Source organism: Gopherus evgoodei, chromosome 20, assembly GCF_007399415.2.
Source record: "Gopherus evgoodei ecotype Sinaloan lineage chromosome 20, rGopEvg1_v1.p, whole genome shotgun sequence".
Classification (NCBI taxonomy): Eukaryota; Metazoa; Chordata; order Testudines; family Testudinidae; genus Gopherus; species Gopherus evgoodei.
The window spans coordinates 3,253,039-3,268,799 of record NC_044341.1 but is presented as its reverse complement, the minus strand read 5'-3'; the positions used below and the strand labels follow the sequence as shown (position 1 = coordinate 3,268,799).

The 15,761-nt window shown below is 48.5% G+C and overlaps 1 protein-coding gene across 2 annotated transcripts in view; it reads right to left on the bottom strand.

Annotated features, from left to right (window-relative positions):
• Positions 1-1,133: 1,133 nt before the first annotated feature.
• The window catches only part of COL8A2 (collagen type VIII alpha 2 chain), a 137,683-nt gene continuing 123,055 nt past the window's right edge, over positions 1,134-15,761 (bottom strand). For both annotated transcript variants that reach the window (XM_030538788.1, XM_030538787.1), the window contains exon 3: positions 1,134-5,149. In XM_030538788.1, coding sequence (XP_030394648.1) covers positions 3,228-5,149 — 1,922 coding nt within the window. In that variant the 3' untranslated portion in view covers positions 1,134-3,227. The remainder of the gene's footprint in view (positions 5,150-15,761) is intronic.

The following is a 15,761-nucleotide window of genomic DNA, read 5'->3' as shown; positions in this document are numbered from 1 at the left end:
GACATAGACTCCTTGAGTGAGCCATGGACTATTCCCATGCCTCGTCCCCAGAACAATGGGGCTATTAATCTTTCCTTTGCCTGTTCAGACTGTAAGCTCCTGGAGCAGGGGTTGTCTCTTACTATGTGTAGGTGCTCCTGCAATACAAATCATAATAGGACAAAGGCACAGCTGAAATGATCTTTTATACAAGAACTTTTATTGATGATGTGTCAATACAATGAAGTACTGTAGTTTTAGTTCTGAAGAGGCCAGTTTCCGATCACAATCAAAGAGAAGGCATTTTCAACCAATTTTACTATGACAGACTGGATGTAATAGGTATTTTTACAAAACTAAAATCCTCTATATACTAGGTTAGAAAAGAAGATACTAGAGGCAAACTTTAAAAAAAAGTAAGAATTTGTATATAAAAAATGCACACTGTAATGTAGTTTTCATAGTTAAAAATTGACGAACTTCATTCATCCCAACCATTTTTTGTATGTGTGTGACTGATACCAACATCCCAAGTGCTCACAGCCATGACAGAAAATAAACTTTCCTGCTGGCAATATTACATACTTCAAAAGAAATCTTCCTGACAATATCTGGCATTCTGTACACCTTCCCTCCTTCACCCTGTGCATCGTTTCCTAGCCTCCCTGTGTGTGTAATATCCTTGTCATTCAATTACTGTGTAAATGTAACAGGTTATAGAGCTGCAGAAGGGTGATTATGATTTCTGCTCTGCACATGAAGGGAAAGTGAAATTGCAAAATATTTTCTACAGAACTGAATGAGTTAACATTTGCATTTGGTTATAATGTGCATTTCTGTCACTGTTTTTGCCAGCCAGAACCAGAGGATTGAATTAATAACAAAACCAAACCAGGACTGAACGTAGGTTAGAACACAGTATAAATAAGTTGCTTTGTTGAGTAAAAGGCTTAAACTTCCGCCCTTGAGTGAATTTTCAACTGTGCGGAAGTTCCTTACCCTACTGCAGGTAGCATATGTAAGTTACCATCTCTGCCTCTGGCAGTGTTACATGGTACAAGGAGTGAGACCTCTTTGCTCTGAAATGAAGGGGTCTGCTGTATTATTAACTTGAGTTCATTGTGGTTCTCTGCAGGAAAATACATTTAAACTAAGAAGACAGAAGCCCCACACCGGCACTGTCCTTTCAAGTATGGATTTGAAGAGAGGAATTGAGCTTCTCTTCAACTTTTAGGTCTTTACTTTATGGTTCCTATTTCGAATGGGAAATCAAGGAACTGATTACCAAAAGAATCTGGGCCGTGAAGGGCTCTGACATTCTTCTGCCTTCAGGAATTAAAAACAACTGACAGAATTCAAAATATCAGGCCGTATTTGTCTTTGTAAAAAGTTCCAGCGCTTCACAACCTGCTCTTGTAAATCTGAATAAAAACTAAAACAAAGGGGAGAGGAGACCCAATTCCAGAAAGATTCTGTCTGAGATGTTAGTCTATGGAATTCTTTTCTTTAGCTTCCTTCTTTTTGTTTCTTATTTTGTAGTTCAGGGATGGGCGTGTTTGTGTAAATAGAAGCTCTGGATGGCGAGAGACACAAACACAGTGTAGTTTAAAAAAAAATCTGTTTAAATAGTTTTATCTACAATAAATCTGGAGAATAATATTAAGTCACATTCTTTCTCTCTCTCTCCTTCGGCCATGTTACCGGCATCATGGACATTTGAGAATAATGAATGCTGACCTATTGACTGAATGAATTTCAGCTATTTCTTAGGCACATGTCCTTGTAGAAAGGAATTCAGTATATTATATGTGGCTTAACTATCTACCCAGGGTGAGAAGAATCTCTTTAGTAACTTTTAAATGCAGTGGTCAGTAGCCATTTTACCTTACCACAAGCTGCAAAGCAACAGGCTTCAATTGTTTCAGTTTGCAAAGGCCAGAGCAGCCATGTGGTCAATAGCTAGGCACACCAAAAGCTGTAATAAACCTTGTAACCCATATTCGGCTCAATGACATTTCAAGCAGTATTGAGGCAAAGTGGTAACAACAGGACAAACATGAAATGATTTTTTTTTCCTAAGTCACAGAAACCTGCACACAGACCAGTGCAGCTTTCAGAGATACGTATTGCACTATGCTTGTAAATAACATTGTTGAGTAGATAATAGCACCGTTGCAAAATGAATGCATGGAAAGTTAGAATGAATGCTTTTTTTTTTTTAATAAGTTCCCCAAGGGGAAGGAAAAAAAAGTGTACACATCCTGAAAGGTAGACATTAAAAGTAAGTTGTCCATAAATGGCACCTTAAAGAAAGCAGAGCTAAACCTTCCATGAAATCAGCTAGTAGCAATGTAAGCCATGCTTGCAGTGCCATTCTTGGATTGTCAGATGATAAAATGTTCATAAGCCCAAACAAGTCTGAGGGCTACAGAAATATATGTGATAGAACTGGCCCTTTGACTTGCTAATGCAGGAATTAATACAAGGTCAAGGAACATTGTTCATCACAGGGGGTCCCAAATTCCCCGAATGGCTTTGGAGTATATTCGGCACCCATCCTATTGCCAGGTGCTACTAATGATCTTTTTTGTTCCTAAAGATTTTTTCTTAAATATTTACTTACAAAAAGGTGCTTCCGCAAAGTGTTCCCCTTTCGATGACTAAATCCACCCACCCTGATCGAAGCCGAGAGACTGATTCAAGCATCATTAAGATTGAAAGGTGGGGAACTGATTGATTGGGAAGGTGATAGTCAATCCACCAGGAATCTCCACTGCTCTAGAGATTTGAGATTGCTTAAAATCCCTGGATTGGCTAACCAATATGCAAAATGGCTTTATTTATTTAACTAGTACTCAACAGCGAGAACACAAGGGCACTTGATTATAAACCAAGAAGGGTCCAGATTCTTCAGCTTTTCTTCTCTGACTTAAAGCACAATGTAGTTGCATAGCTAGATCCTAGCCAGCCTGAGCTAGTTTCTGTGTTTGATGTGCAGTCACAAAGGTAAAATTTATTCCAAAGACACCTCTCCCACTTGCCCCCCCCGAAACAACAAAGGCTCCTTTCCCCTTATCCGCTTGACTCCTTGAGTGAACAGTGTGAAGTGAGGTCCTGCGCCAATGACTTGCACGTTCTTCCCAGTGATTTTTCTTTTTTGTATTTCTTTTATTTTTTTAAAAAAATTATTAAAAAAACAAGACAGTTTATGGCTAAAGTGGGTAAAAAGGGGAAACACCCAACAGCTGTTATGTGGGGCAAAGCAGGAAGCCGGAGAAGGAGGAGTGGATGTATTCTGTGGAGTACAGCCCATTGGCTTGGTCCGAGGGCATTTGGACCCAGACTTGGTCATTCTCTTTGAGTTCGAGCACTGCGCTGCCTGAGGCTTGATCCAGGTAGCCTTTTTTGTACTCGTCGTAGGTGTATGTGGCGGGCACATTGTTCTTATAAAGCGCCACCCAGACGTTAGTTCCTTTGACGTGCACGTGGTAGGCAAAATAATAGATGCCGGAGATGGGGCAGGTGAATATCCCAGTGGCTGGATTGTAGGCGTTGTGCCCGTTGTACAAAGTCCTGTCGAATTTGACTGGCATGCCAGAGGCTGGGAACGGGGAGGTCAGAATGGCAGTGAAAGCAGGTGCTATCCGGGCAGAGAGCTCCCCTTTGCCATACTGGGGTTTCCCAGGCTTACCGTTCCCTAACACCGCTCCTTCCACGCCTCCATCCGGCAAGTGCAGCCCAGCGATGCCTGTCTCGTCGAACACCCCTGGTGCCCCGGGGGGACCAGGTGGCCCTGGAGGTCCTGGGGGTCCATTTAATCCACGTGTCCCTGGTATTCCAGGTGGGCCAATGGGTCCTGTAATGCCAGGCTCCCCTACCATCCCCTCCCCTCGAGGGCCTGGGAGGCCAGGTTCCCCTTTCAGCCCTGGTAAGCCTTGTGGCCCCATGGGACCAGAAGGGCCTTGGAGGCCTGGAATACCAGATGGGCCCCTCAGGCCTGGCTGGCCTGGAAATCCTGCATCTCCCTTTGGGCCTAGGCTACCTGTTAACCCTGGCACCCCAGGAACCCCTGTGAACCCTGTTTCTCCTTTTGGCCCCATGGGGCCCGGTGGTCCCTGTGACCCAGGCAAACCTCTCTCTCCAGGTACCCCTGGTTTCCCTGCAAAGCCGTTTGGTCCTTGGTCTCCACGCATCCCTGGTATTCCTGGGGGCCCAGGCAGCCCAACCTCACCTTTGAGGCCTGGCAGCCCGTGTTTGCCTGGCAAACCCATGGAGCCCGGCACCCCGGGGGGTCCAATGACACCCTGCGGACCCTGCTCACCTGCTTCCCCATCTATGCCTGGTTCCCCTTTGTCGCCAATGGCTCCTGGGATCCCAGGTTGTCCACGATCTCCTTTTAAGCCTGGCAAACCTGGTTTCCCATAGCCTGCAGGCCCAGGTAAACCGGGAAGGCCACGGATACCAGGTTCTCCCTTTGGCCCCACGGGGCCTTGCATACCTGGAACTCCCCCGACGCCCGGGATGCCTATTCCATTAATCCCTGGTGGACCCCGTGGACCCATTGGCCCAGGTTCCCCATTGATCCCAGGGGCTCCAGATGGGCCCGTCTCGCCTTTCCCCCCTGGAGCACCTGGTAAGCCATCAAACCCTGGTTTCCCAATACCGTTTGGCCCTGGAGGCCCAGCAGGGCCGGGGGGTCCTCCATTTCCTCGGGGACCCGGAAACCCTGGCTTCCCAATGCCATTTTCACCCTTTAAGCCACGCTCCCCCCGAGGCCCTGGCTCCCCTTTTGGCCCAGGCTCACCCCGAAATCCTGGTAGGCCTGGAGTGCCCTGCATGCCTGGTTTCCCATTGACTGAGATGCCTGCTGGCCCAGGCAATCCTGGCGGGCCAGGAAATCCCCTCTGGCCTTGCTCACCTCTTATGCCGGGTTCACCTTTGAGGCCGGGCATCCCTTTCATACCTGCCTTTCCTGGGAGCCCTGGGATACCTGGTTTGCCAACACCAGAAAATCCAGGGGGGCCAGCAGGGCCTGGCTGGCCGTGAAGTCCGGGTTTCCCAGTGCCTGGTTTTCCTGGATAGCCTGGGGGGCCTGGAGGTCCTCTTGGGCCTGGTTTTCCTGGGGGGCCTGGCTCCCCTTTGAGATCCATCGGCAGGAGCGGTGGCATGTCTGTTAAGAGCAAGAGACACCAAACCCTTACTGGGTAAGTGAGGAAAGGCCTAGTGCTCACCCACCCCCAGGAGAAGCAGCACCTCAGTGTCATGACAGGAGAAGCCATTGTGGCTAGTGCTGGGTGTTAGTGAAGAAGGCACAGCCCAGAGCCTCAGAAGGATTTAGGAGGCTAACGCCAAGTGATTTCAATAGGATTTAGGTTCCTAAATACCTTTTGAGGCTCTGAGCTGTACCGCCTTGAGATATTGCTATAAACCCTCCTGCTGACGTTGGACATTAATATTTGTGAAGCACTTTGAGAGTCTGAGATGAAAGGCGCGCCGAAAGCCTGGGGATGGGGTGTCATTAACTGTACACACCCAGAGGCTCCTTTTGCTTTAATGGCAGGTTGTAGCAATGTACGTTAGCACCAGGTGAAAAGAGGCCTGTTCAGACACTTTATCATTCATGGCTGAATGACATGGCTAGAAGTAGCTAAAACACATCTCACTGGGTACTTGAACCTTAAATGGGGAGTCAGACCAATTTGCTAAACCAACTATGGGGGAAAAAAAACTGAATAGAGATGAACAATTCAGACTCGCTGTGCTCAAGGTAAAGGCAAAAGGAAAAGAGTGAACCTGTAGCTTTTACTGAGACTAAAGATAGTGGCTTCACGGATGCCCTGCTGTCTAGTTATCAGTGGGGTGGCAAGGCTAATAGATGCTATGATATTCTTTGGAGTGTGGGCTAACTCTTGGACATTTTTGATAGTTTCAGAGGCCCCCTGTGCTTCCACTGATGCTTCATCTGGTGGTGTAATTCTGGCATCTTCATTTGCAAATAGTAACAAGCTAAGATGTTCACCAAATTCACAGATGATGCAAAATCAGTGTTTGGGTTGGAAAAAAAACAACCTATGACTTAGAGTTATTATTTCTGTTGATATTATAGTAGCACCTAGAACATCAAACAAGACTGGGCCACCCTCACTGTAACACCTAGAACCCCAACCAAAACTGGGCCCTTCACTGTGCTTAACACCATCCAAACAGCTAGTAAGCGAGGCCATGCTCAAAACCAGCTTACAATCTAAACATATAAAATAGTCATAAAGGAAGGAGTATAATTAAGCCCATCAACAAATGAATAACTGAGGCACAAAGAACTTAAGGCCCAGTGCCTTAAACATATTCAGATTCATAAGGCCATTGAAATCAATGGGCATTAGGTGCCTAAATATCTCTGAGGATTGGGACCAAAGTGGCTTGGTCATACAGGAGGGCTTGGCAAAGGTGGGGACTGACTCCACATCTCTTTAGTCCCAGCGCCTTATTCACAAGCCTGACCTTCCTCTAGACGTGCATCGAGCCAAGCAGTGACAGCGGAGGCTTCACACACTGCCCCACCTCGATGAGGGTAAGGCCTGTTGTTGCAGCACTATCACTAGAGACAAGCAGATTGGCTAGCGTCCAGGGTCCCTGCTAACCCTTCGTTTCTCCATTGCCAGTATGGCCAAGCATGCCAATTAGCATCAGCTGTGAGGGTGATATTTAGGGAGCTGTTTTTACATGTTCCCTAGGACCTGAGGACTCCCCCCACCCCCTGGCCCCTCCAGTCAGTCATACTGGCTACAAAAGAGCCATCAGCTGGTAATGGCTTTCAGTCACTACGGCTCTGGGCTGGACTCAAAAGAGTGTGTTGGCGATGAATGGCACAGCCAAGATTAACAGTACCTTATCACCAATCCACTGAGTGACTGAGCCACCCTTAAAGTCTTGGACTTCTCTAGTTCTATAATGGTTTTCTCTTACTAGGCTGACTACAGAGCTTTAGGATATTTTCTTGGTTTGTCATTTGTGCATTCACGTAAGATGTGTCTGTGTTCATTGGCGCAGTCCTGCTTGCCTATGGAGTGTAGCATTGGGGAGGAAACTTTAAACGCACTGAGAATGTAGACAAAGTCAATTGCTGCGAAGGAAATGCAAAAGCAATACCATCCTGGACTGATTCAGCACAGCTGGGAGTACGTGCCATTTAGAGAATTATAGCGGTTTTGCAAAGGGCCATAAGAAAGAAAGAAAGAAAAAGGAAAACAAGATGGAAGTGTAGGCACTCCACAGTGTGTCATACTTGCTGCTCACCACAGCTCGGCACTATTGGAGCAGAGGAGCCCAGGCATGGCTTCACTTCCCACTTGAGAAGTGGGTGAAAATTTTGACTGGCTCTTGTCCGAGATGGGTTTAATAGAAGAGATACTTGATGGTTACTTATACACATTTCTGAAAACAAGTTTCAGAGTGGTAGCTTTGTTAGTCTGTATCAGCAAAAAGAACAGGAGTACTTGTGGCACCTTAGAGACTAACAAATTTATTTGAGCACAAGCTTTCGTGGGCTAAAGCCCACTTCATGGGATGCATGCAGTGGAAAATACAGTAGGAAGATATATATACACAGAGAACATGAAAAAATAGGTGTTGCCGTACCAACTCTAATGAGGTCCACCTTAATCAATTAGTCTCATTAGAGTTGGTATGGTGACATCCAGGACCCAGGCAGTGTGAGTGCCACTGAAAATCAGCTCGCGTGCCGCCTTCGGCATGCGTGCCTTAGGTTACCTACCCCCGATCTAGTTGCTCCAACTGAGATCAGTGCATTGTTCATACACACAGCAGAAGACAATGCTAGCGTGAAGAGCTTGCAATCTAGATGGACAAAGGGTGGGAATGGAGAACTAATTTGCTGAAAGTCACACAGCTAAGCCGGAAAAAAAAAAAGAACCAATGACTTCCGGCCCTGTTCAGTGCGTTGTCCTCTGCACCACACTGTCCCTCAGCCAAAGTTGGCTTTGGGTCATGGCTCCTGCCATCAGCCAGGTTCAAACCAGTGACTTGCATTTGTGGAGTACGGCCTTGCACAAAGTTCTCCCACGGCCAGTCATATAAACCACCCAACTGTTTGCTCCTAGTTTATGGACCTGTACATGGGCTACAGCCCCAGTAGGGCTCTGTGGGGAGGAAGGAGGAGCATGTAAACTGTGTTTGGTGATTGGAAGCTGCTGGATGGGACTACGGAGTCACATTGCACTGAGGACAGACATGGAACAAGCAGAAAATGAAAGAAAGATGCTGTCTTCTGATTGCTTTTCATACTCCGCAAGAGGAGAGTTTTCATTCTCCGCAAGAGAGCTGATCATGGATTCTCTAAGGCCTGCAGCCCCACAAATCACAGTAGGGAGAGGAGGAAGCTGCATTCCACCCACCCACCATCTGAGAAAAAAGTTTCAAGCTACACCCACTGCCTTGCTAGAGCCCACTAACCCATGGGCAGACAGATGCTCTGAATGCCAGATGCTGGACGCACAGGCCTAGCTGTCGCTCCTGGCTTTAGGAGGAGTCGTGAATGGTAAAAGCTAAGGGAGGGTCTGGGGTTGCCTGGTTCAATGCTCTGGGCAAAGGAGGTTGAAAAGTTCCAGGAGAGGGAGGGTAAAAGAGGAGTGAGTGCTGGAGAGAAACAGACTCTGTGTTGCGAACAGAGCCAGGTCCATCCCCTGGAAACTGAGGAGTCAGTGTGCTGAGTGAGGACATAAAAGCAAGGAAACCGTGGGGCTGGCTGGATCTGCCAACACTGGGAGATTTTGCTCAGTCAATGGGGAAAGATTACATGAGATTTAAGGCACAGGCGGTAAAAATAATAAAGGCAGCAGACAAGGCCCCAGCTAAGTATCAAAGGGGGCTTTTCCTTTAAGCACAACAATTAGCACTGGGCATTTCAACCAAGTCTGGCAATGTGGTTATTTTTCTTTCGTTAATGGAAACACAGTCAGGGCTCAGGCTTTCCTGAGCTTATCTGCATATCAAAGACTTGCCCACATCCTCTGCTCTAATAGAGGTCACATGGTTATCTTGATTAAGGAAATACTTGTCTATCAAGACATCGCCACTGGATTTCTGCAGCCGAGAAAAAAGAAAGAAAGATTTAAACCGTGTGCTTAAGCAGATTTCTGGAAAATATCTTCCCGGGAAAATTATTTCAATATGTGTTTTTTGCCTTTTCTTCTTGTGCTGGATGCTATGGTTTGTAAGAATTAGTTTTCTAGGTCATTTCGCATGGAATCAAAACATGGAGATACAGCTTAGCCCATGAAGGAGGGGACAGGGAAAAAAACCTCACCAAAAGAAAAAGCCAGATGTGAGTTGCCAGCTTGTAGGCAGCCAAGAAAGCAGACAGGAAAACCAAACCGGGGACGTTAGCACAGAGAAATTGGGACATTAGAGCCCCAACAGTATCCAATTTCAGGAGACCGTGTCTTACCACAGACGCATGTCTCGGAGAGGCTGCATTTCACAGAAATAGCAAGGGGTTATATGCTCCCCTCTGTGTATGAGCAAAACTACCATGAATGCTAATGGAAACAGCCACCTGGGAGTCTGGGAAGGAAAACAATTGACAGAGCCTCTACAGAAGGTCTTGCCTCAGATCCAGAGGGAAGGTTTCAACCTAATTCCAGAACAAAGGAATTTTCAGCTCAATGGTCCATCTAGCTTGGTCTCTGACAGTGGCCAGCATCAGCTGCTTCAGAGGACGATGCAAGAAATTTAATAATGGCCTGTGATGGAATAATGTGCCAATGAAGAGAAGTTTCTTCCTGACCTCAAGCAGACAGGGGTTGGCCTATGCCCTGAACTAGGAGAGCTGACACATCCCTGATGAATTGTCATCCTAGTTACTGTACCTGTGGGGGGATCTGATATTCATAACAATGGCTAATCCTTTTTTTTTTTTGGAATGTTGCTGAGCTGTTGGCCTCAGTAATGCCACGTGACAGTGAGTTTCACAGGCTAATTATGTACATGGTAGCATGGGCCAATGGTTATCTAGTCCACCATCCCATCTTTAGCTGTGGTCAGCACCTGATAAGGTGTGGGAAAAAAAAAACAACCTTAATGCTCACTGCCTTTCCTCTCCAGTGGAAATACAGTTAACTCCTATGGCCAAACAATGGTGGTAATTTCTGGAGACCTTGTACAAGGCAGCAACTGTCTTCCCACCTTGAACACACCATCCCTATGTTCTCTCTGAACTCACTCTTCTCTGTCTTCATGCCATGGAATTACTCAACCCTTCCTCATGCTGTGGGGGCAGCCCAAAGAGTTCATCCTAGGAAGCAGCGCCTTTCCCTTGGCCTACCAGCCCCCACCTTAGGGCAGTTTACAACAAAGACACTTTCAGCTTCAGCTGGGGTTGCCAGGGAATATGAATAGGGCATAGGAAACCACACAACAAATCCCAGTGGTTACCAGACAGGTTGGCAGCATTACATTCTAAATCAGTAGCCCCCATCCAAACGTTCGGTGTTGAGTGACCTGGAAAATGCATATCAATCCAGAGAAGATTCCAAAACATATCAAACAGGTTTCTTACATTCAGATAACCTCGTCTTCAAAATCCTTAATGAGCTCTCCCATGTGTCATACATTAGGACTTTGTTCTTGAACATGTAGTGGTTCTAAGACCTTCTCTTGCTCATGTAGCCTGTGGAGACTCTTCAAGGCAGCTTATTGTGGAGATTTCCTTACTTGCCCAGGATTTTTTTGCCTATGGCTGGATAAACTTCTGTCTGGTTTCCTTTCATTTCTGCTGGCCTTGAAGTTCTCTCCAGGCTTTTCATTTTCTTCCAGAGGCCGGAGCTCAGCAGATCACAGGGAGCAATAGAGCGCCATGAGGGTCCTTGCAGACTTAGGAGGGGAAGAACGAATGGATGGAGCTTAATGGGATTAAAGTTGGAAGGGAACATATTATAAAAATAATCGTCTTGGCAAGGGAAGTTTCACATTTATCAGGACATGAGGGAGCTGCTGAGATGTTAACTGGAGGCCTCTTGACTTCATATGAGCAACCGCTCTACAAGGTGTGCACTGTATTTTCTGTGAACATTTTAATATAGGTGAAAGTTGCGGGATTGGCAGCTTCTGAAGACCGCAGGGTAGGTCCTGCTCCATGCAGCAGTAGCCTGCGTGTTCTCCCCAACTGTCCTGCTGTTAATATGACTCTGGAGGAGCCACCTTTAAGGGAAATGGGGAAACTCAGTCTCTGTGGACCATTCCCACACCTTGGGCTCCTTACCCAGCCTCAGATGGAGGAAAAATTATAGGGATTGTTTCTGTGGTTTAGACACTTGTCCTTGGACCTGGGCAGAGAACCTACAAACTCATTTCATAGAAAGGCCACTGAACAATTGCAAGATGGTAGCAACTGTTTGGTCGCTGTGTGGGAGGGGTGAGGACTGACCACTCCCAGCAGACAAAGGCAGGACCCTGGTCAGTAGCTGAACGAAGGGGCTCATTGGCTCTCTGACTCAGTGAGGAGCTAGGGAAGATGTGGGGGTGCTCTGAGAAGGCAGTGCTACCTATGGGGGATCAAGGACACATCCCTTTTCCCCACCAGGATGGGAAACAGGTGCTCCTGGCTTAGTCTGATATATACACACATAAGCAAGGCAAAAGGCTGCGGTGTGTAATCAGCCATGGTGAGCCAGCAACAGGCTCTGGCTTAACTAATGCTTTATTCCATGAACAGTCAGGGATCTCTGCTCCTCAGTGTGAGGCGCTGCACATGCACACACACGCCAAATGAAGCAGTAGTGTCCTGCCCCAAAGCCCTTACACTCCTGTGCTTCCACCTCTGCACAGAAACCAAGTTCAGTCAGAGTTTTGGTTCCTTCACGCAAAGCTGCCTTTAAATCCAGGCCTAGGACACGAACAGGTTCCTCTCACGTGGCTCTGTTACAACTGGGCCGAAGTGGGACAAAGTGATGCCTAAGCAGCCCTTCAAGTGATTGAAGTGCCCAAAGAGGCGCACGTGCCCAGGATCACAAGGTGAGCTGGAGTCAGAGCCTGGACTGAAACCAAGGCAGCCAGCTGCCTGCTCTAACCACTGGGCCTGCGCATGGTTTGTCACCCACTGCCAACAGGTGGCAAAGGGTCCCTGTATTTTTGGCTCTGAGGGGCAGGGAGCAACATTTGTCTGTTGTAACATGAGGCCCAGACACAGCAGAGGTGGAGAAGTCACTGGCACCAGCTAGTGTGTAAATCTGGTCCCCAGTCGCTCCTGGGAGGATGGCTCTTTCCCAAGCGCAGTGTGTTGCTTGGTCCAGAACTCACTCAGCTCAGCAGCAATTCCAGACACCAGCGGCTTGAGGCACAGATTTCTATGGTAAACATGAGCCCCAAAGAAAATAAAACGGAAGCTGGTACTCTGCTAGCCAAGCCTGGGTCAGCATTTTACTGACATGAAAGGATAAGGAGGCTTTTGGGGGTTAAGCAGTTTGCTTTTAAAACTGCTCAGTTCCCATTAAATCCCATTGGTGCAAGAGCACCAGAGAGAGTCTGGGCAGTTAGGGACCCTGCAGCTGCTGGAGAACTGAAGGGGGAAGAGCCAGACCAAAATAAGAAAAATAGGTCTGATTGGTATTTCATCATTTGCACAACAGAAATGATACGAAGAAACCCCATGGGGATAGTTGGGTTCCAGATAACCCTGCTTCCGAGCACTATACAAACATGCAAGGGCTAGGTGAATAATACAGCCTGCTGCTCTGGCTGATGGCTTCTAAACCACAGCCCCCAGAGAGTACCGCGAGAAGTCTCACAAACTATTTAAATAGGTGTTACCCTGTTCCGCTACAATACAAGAGCCCAGGGAAATTGTCTTTTCTCCTGCACTCTAGGTAACCTTCAGATGCACAGCTAGCCGCCTTAGCAGGCTGTAGTGGGCTCTGAAGCCATTAATACAGGGCCCTTGTGTGTATTTAATACCCATGGCTGTTGCTCACTTGTGCCCTATAATAATGGGAAAGATTTGGAGCAGAAGGCAAAGTCCAGGCTGGCGCCCCATTAGTAAACCCTGCACCGCAACAAAGAGACCACCGCAATCTGTCCTGATGCATAGCTGTGTTTTTAAAGTTCCCTTTGCCGGTTTTTAATTTTTTTTTTAATTGCACCAATAGTTAACATTTTAGCGGTTTTTAGTGCCACCCACCCGGCTCAGAACACCGTACGGTCTCGGAGACAACACAGCATCTCTGGAGAGTGGTGTTTGTGAATCTGCTACCAATGCAAGAGGGCACAGTGCTAAGCAGGTTATAAAAACCGAGCTAGAGCTATGTCTGGGGCTAGACAGACTGGCCCAGATCCTCACAGGGATTTAGGTGCCCAAATACCTTTGAGGATTGGGCTCTAGTTGTGAGAACTACCTCCTCCGATGCTATGGCTCGTTGGGCTTGCATTGTAATGTGCTCCTTGGGACGCCTCAAACTAGGAGGAAGCTGAATGACCTGAACAGAATCAAATTTCCTATGCCAGGGGGAAGGCGCTGGAATCACCATGGAGACTCAAATTATCCATTCAGCTAGATTTTAGGGGGCAGGGGGTCTACAGTCGAGCCTCATCCTTGGGGATCCAGCCTTTCACTTACACCATCACCCCAGGAAAGAGGCCTCCCCTCCCCTCGGGGTATTAACTAACATTCAGGGAGCAAAATGTTTGTTTTTTTCCCCACTTTGCAATTTAGAAAAGCAACTTGGCTTTTTAGAACGGTAATTCCTGACATTTGCACTAGGTGGCGCCAGCAAGCTAGGAACATGGCCTGCAATAGCTCAGTCGCCCAGGCCACTCAGGCCTTTGCTTAGCCCTGAAACCCATCCTGGGGGGCGCATTGTTAGCCCCTCTCTCCTGAAAGCCCTTCAGGGCCAATTGCATACAGGGACCGTCTGGAGCTGCAGCGGGATCCTCCCCTGGCTATGCATCAGGAGCTTTAACCGGGGTGGGGGGAGAGCGTTCCAGGCCCTGCCACAGCATCGCCTTGCTGCGGACCGGGGGAACTGGGCGCTGAGTGGGGCAGTGACTCGCCCATGGCACAGCCAGAGCCAGGACTCAGGAATCCTGATTCCTTCTTTATCCCAAACCATCCTCCCCACCCCACGCAGCCTCCCAGGCAGCAGTGCAACTGCAGGGCGAGGTGACGCGGACAGTCCGAAGCGGCCAGCAGCGCGGTGCCGGACCCAGCCAGCTCTCACTGACTGGTGCCAGAGATGGAGCTCTGAGTGGCGTGTTCCCCTGCCACGCCCTTTGGGTGGCTCCCGAGGGGAAAAGTGACAAAGAGTCCTGGTGCATCTGAGGAAGTGGGTATTCACCCACGAAAGCTCATGCTCCAAAACGTCTGTTAGTCTATAAGGTGCCACAGGATTCTTTGCTGCTTTTACAGATCCAGACTAACACGGCTACCCCTCTGATACTGGGGCACCTCGTAGACTAACAGACATATTGGCGCATAAGCTTTTGTGGGTGAATACTCACTTCGTCACCCACGAAAGCTCATGCTCCAATACATCTGTTAGTCTATAAGGTGCCCCAGGACTGTCGCTTTTTACAGCTCCAGACTAACACAGCTCCCCCTCTGATACCCGAGGGAAAAGTGACGCGTGAAACTGGAAAAAAAGTCAGTTTGCTTTTGGTTAAAAAAAAAAATTGTAAAATGCTGGAAATGAACTAAACCCTTTCGTTTGACCCAACCCCATTTTTTTCGCCTTTTGTTTGGAGCTGCGAGAGAACCCAAACCTCCATCAGTCGCTCAGATCTACTGAGGAGCCAGAGGGCCTGTCTAGCAGCATGACTAACACTGGGCTCAGGGAAGAAAGCTGGGGGGGGGGGGCGGGGGGAAGAGGACAAGCGAGCGTATAGCCACATCGCAGCTGGCAATCACTAATTATTCTGGAAGAGTCACCACGTTCTACCCACGCTCACGGTCCCATTGGGCTGGGTGCCTTAGGGACTCGTGGGCGGAGAAGTGCCTGCCTTGGAGAGCTCACGATCTAAGCAGAGGAGATGGTGGTCCCCTGGCAGGCGTCATCAGTGGGCAGGTGGCACCCACAGGTGGGGTCATTTCAGACCCGCTCTGAGCTACTGATTGGAGGCTTGAAGTGCCAAGGCCAGTCAGCATGTGTGGCTCCCGGGGCAGGTGCCGGCTCGTGCTGGAGCTGGGAGGGCAGGGGCAGGGGCAGGGGCAGGGGCAGCAGCCTCCCTTTTGAGCCCTGGTTTGGAGCCTGCTGTCTGAACCTGCCGGCAGCGACTAACCTCCAGCTGGGCACGTGTGCTCTAGTGGAGCAGGCACCGGAGTAAGAATCAGGCAACCTGGGTTCTGGCCCCACTTGTGGCTGGTCCCTTCCCTGCTGTGACTGGAAGCTCCCCAATGCAGGGACTGTTTCTTGCTGGGTGAAGACGCAGCTGAACTGGGCACACCCGTAATGCACCTACTAATACAACTCTTCCGTCAAAGCAAAGTGGTGGCAGCATCCCCCAGGCACAACAGGGTAAAACCACAGGTGCATTTTGCCATGTCCCAAAGCCTCAAGCCGAGCACGAGCTCTGTGGGCAGGCACCGCAGACCCAGGGACAAGCTGCCAGTTCAGCGTGTGGGGCTGGAGCACACCTGGCTGACTCGGCAGCCTTTGAACCAGGAGGCTGCACTGGCACATCCTTGATGCTGCAGCTCTGACAGTCAGTTTCCAGCAGGAAAGCTGCTGCCATGCGTAAGCCTCAAATCCTGCCGGCACCCACCAGGGATAAAAGGT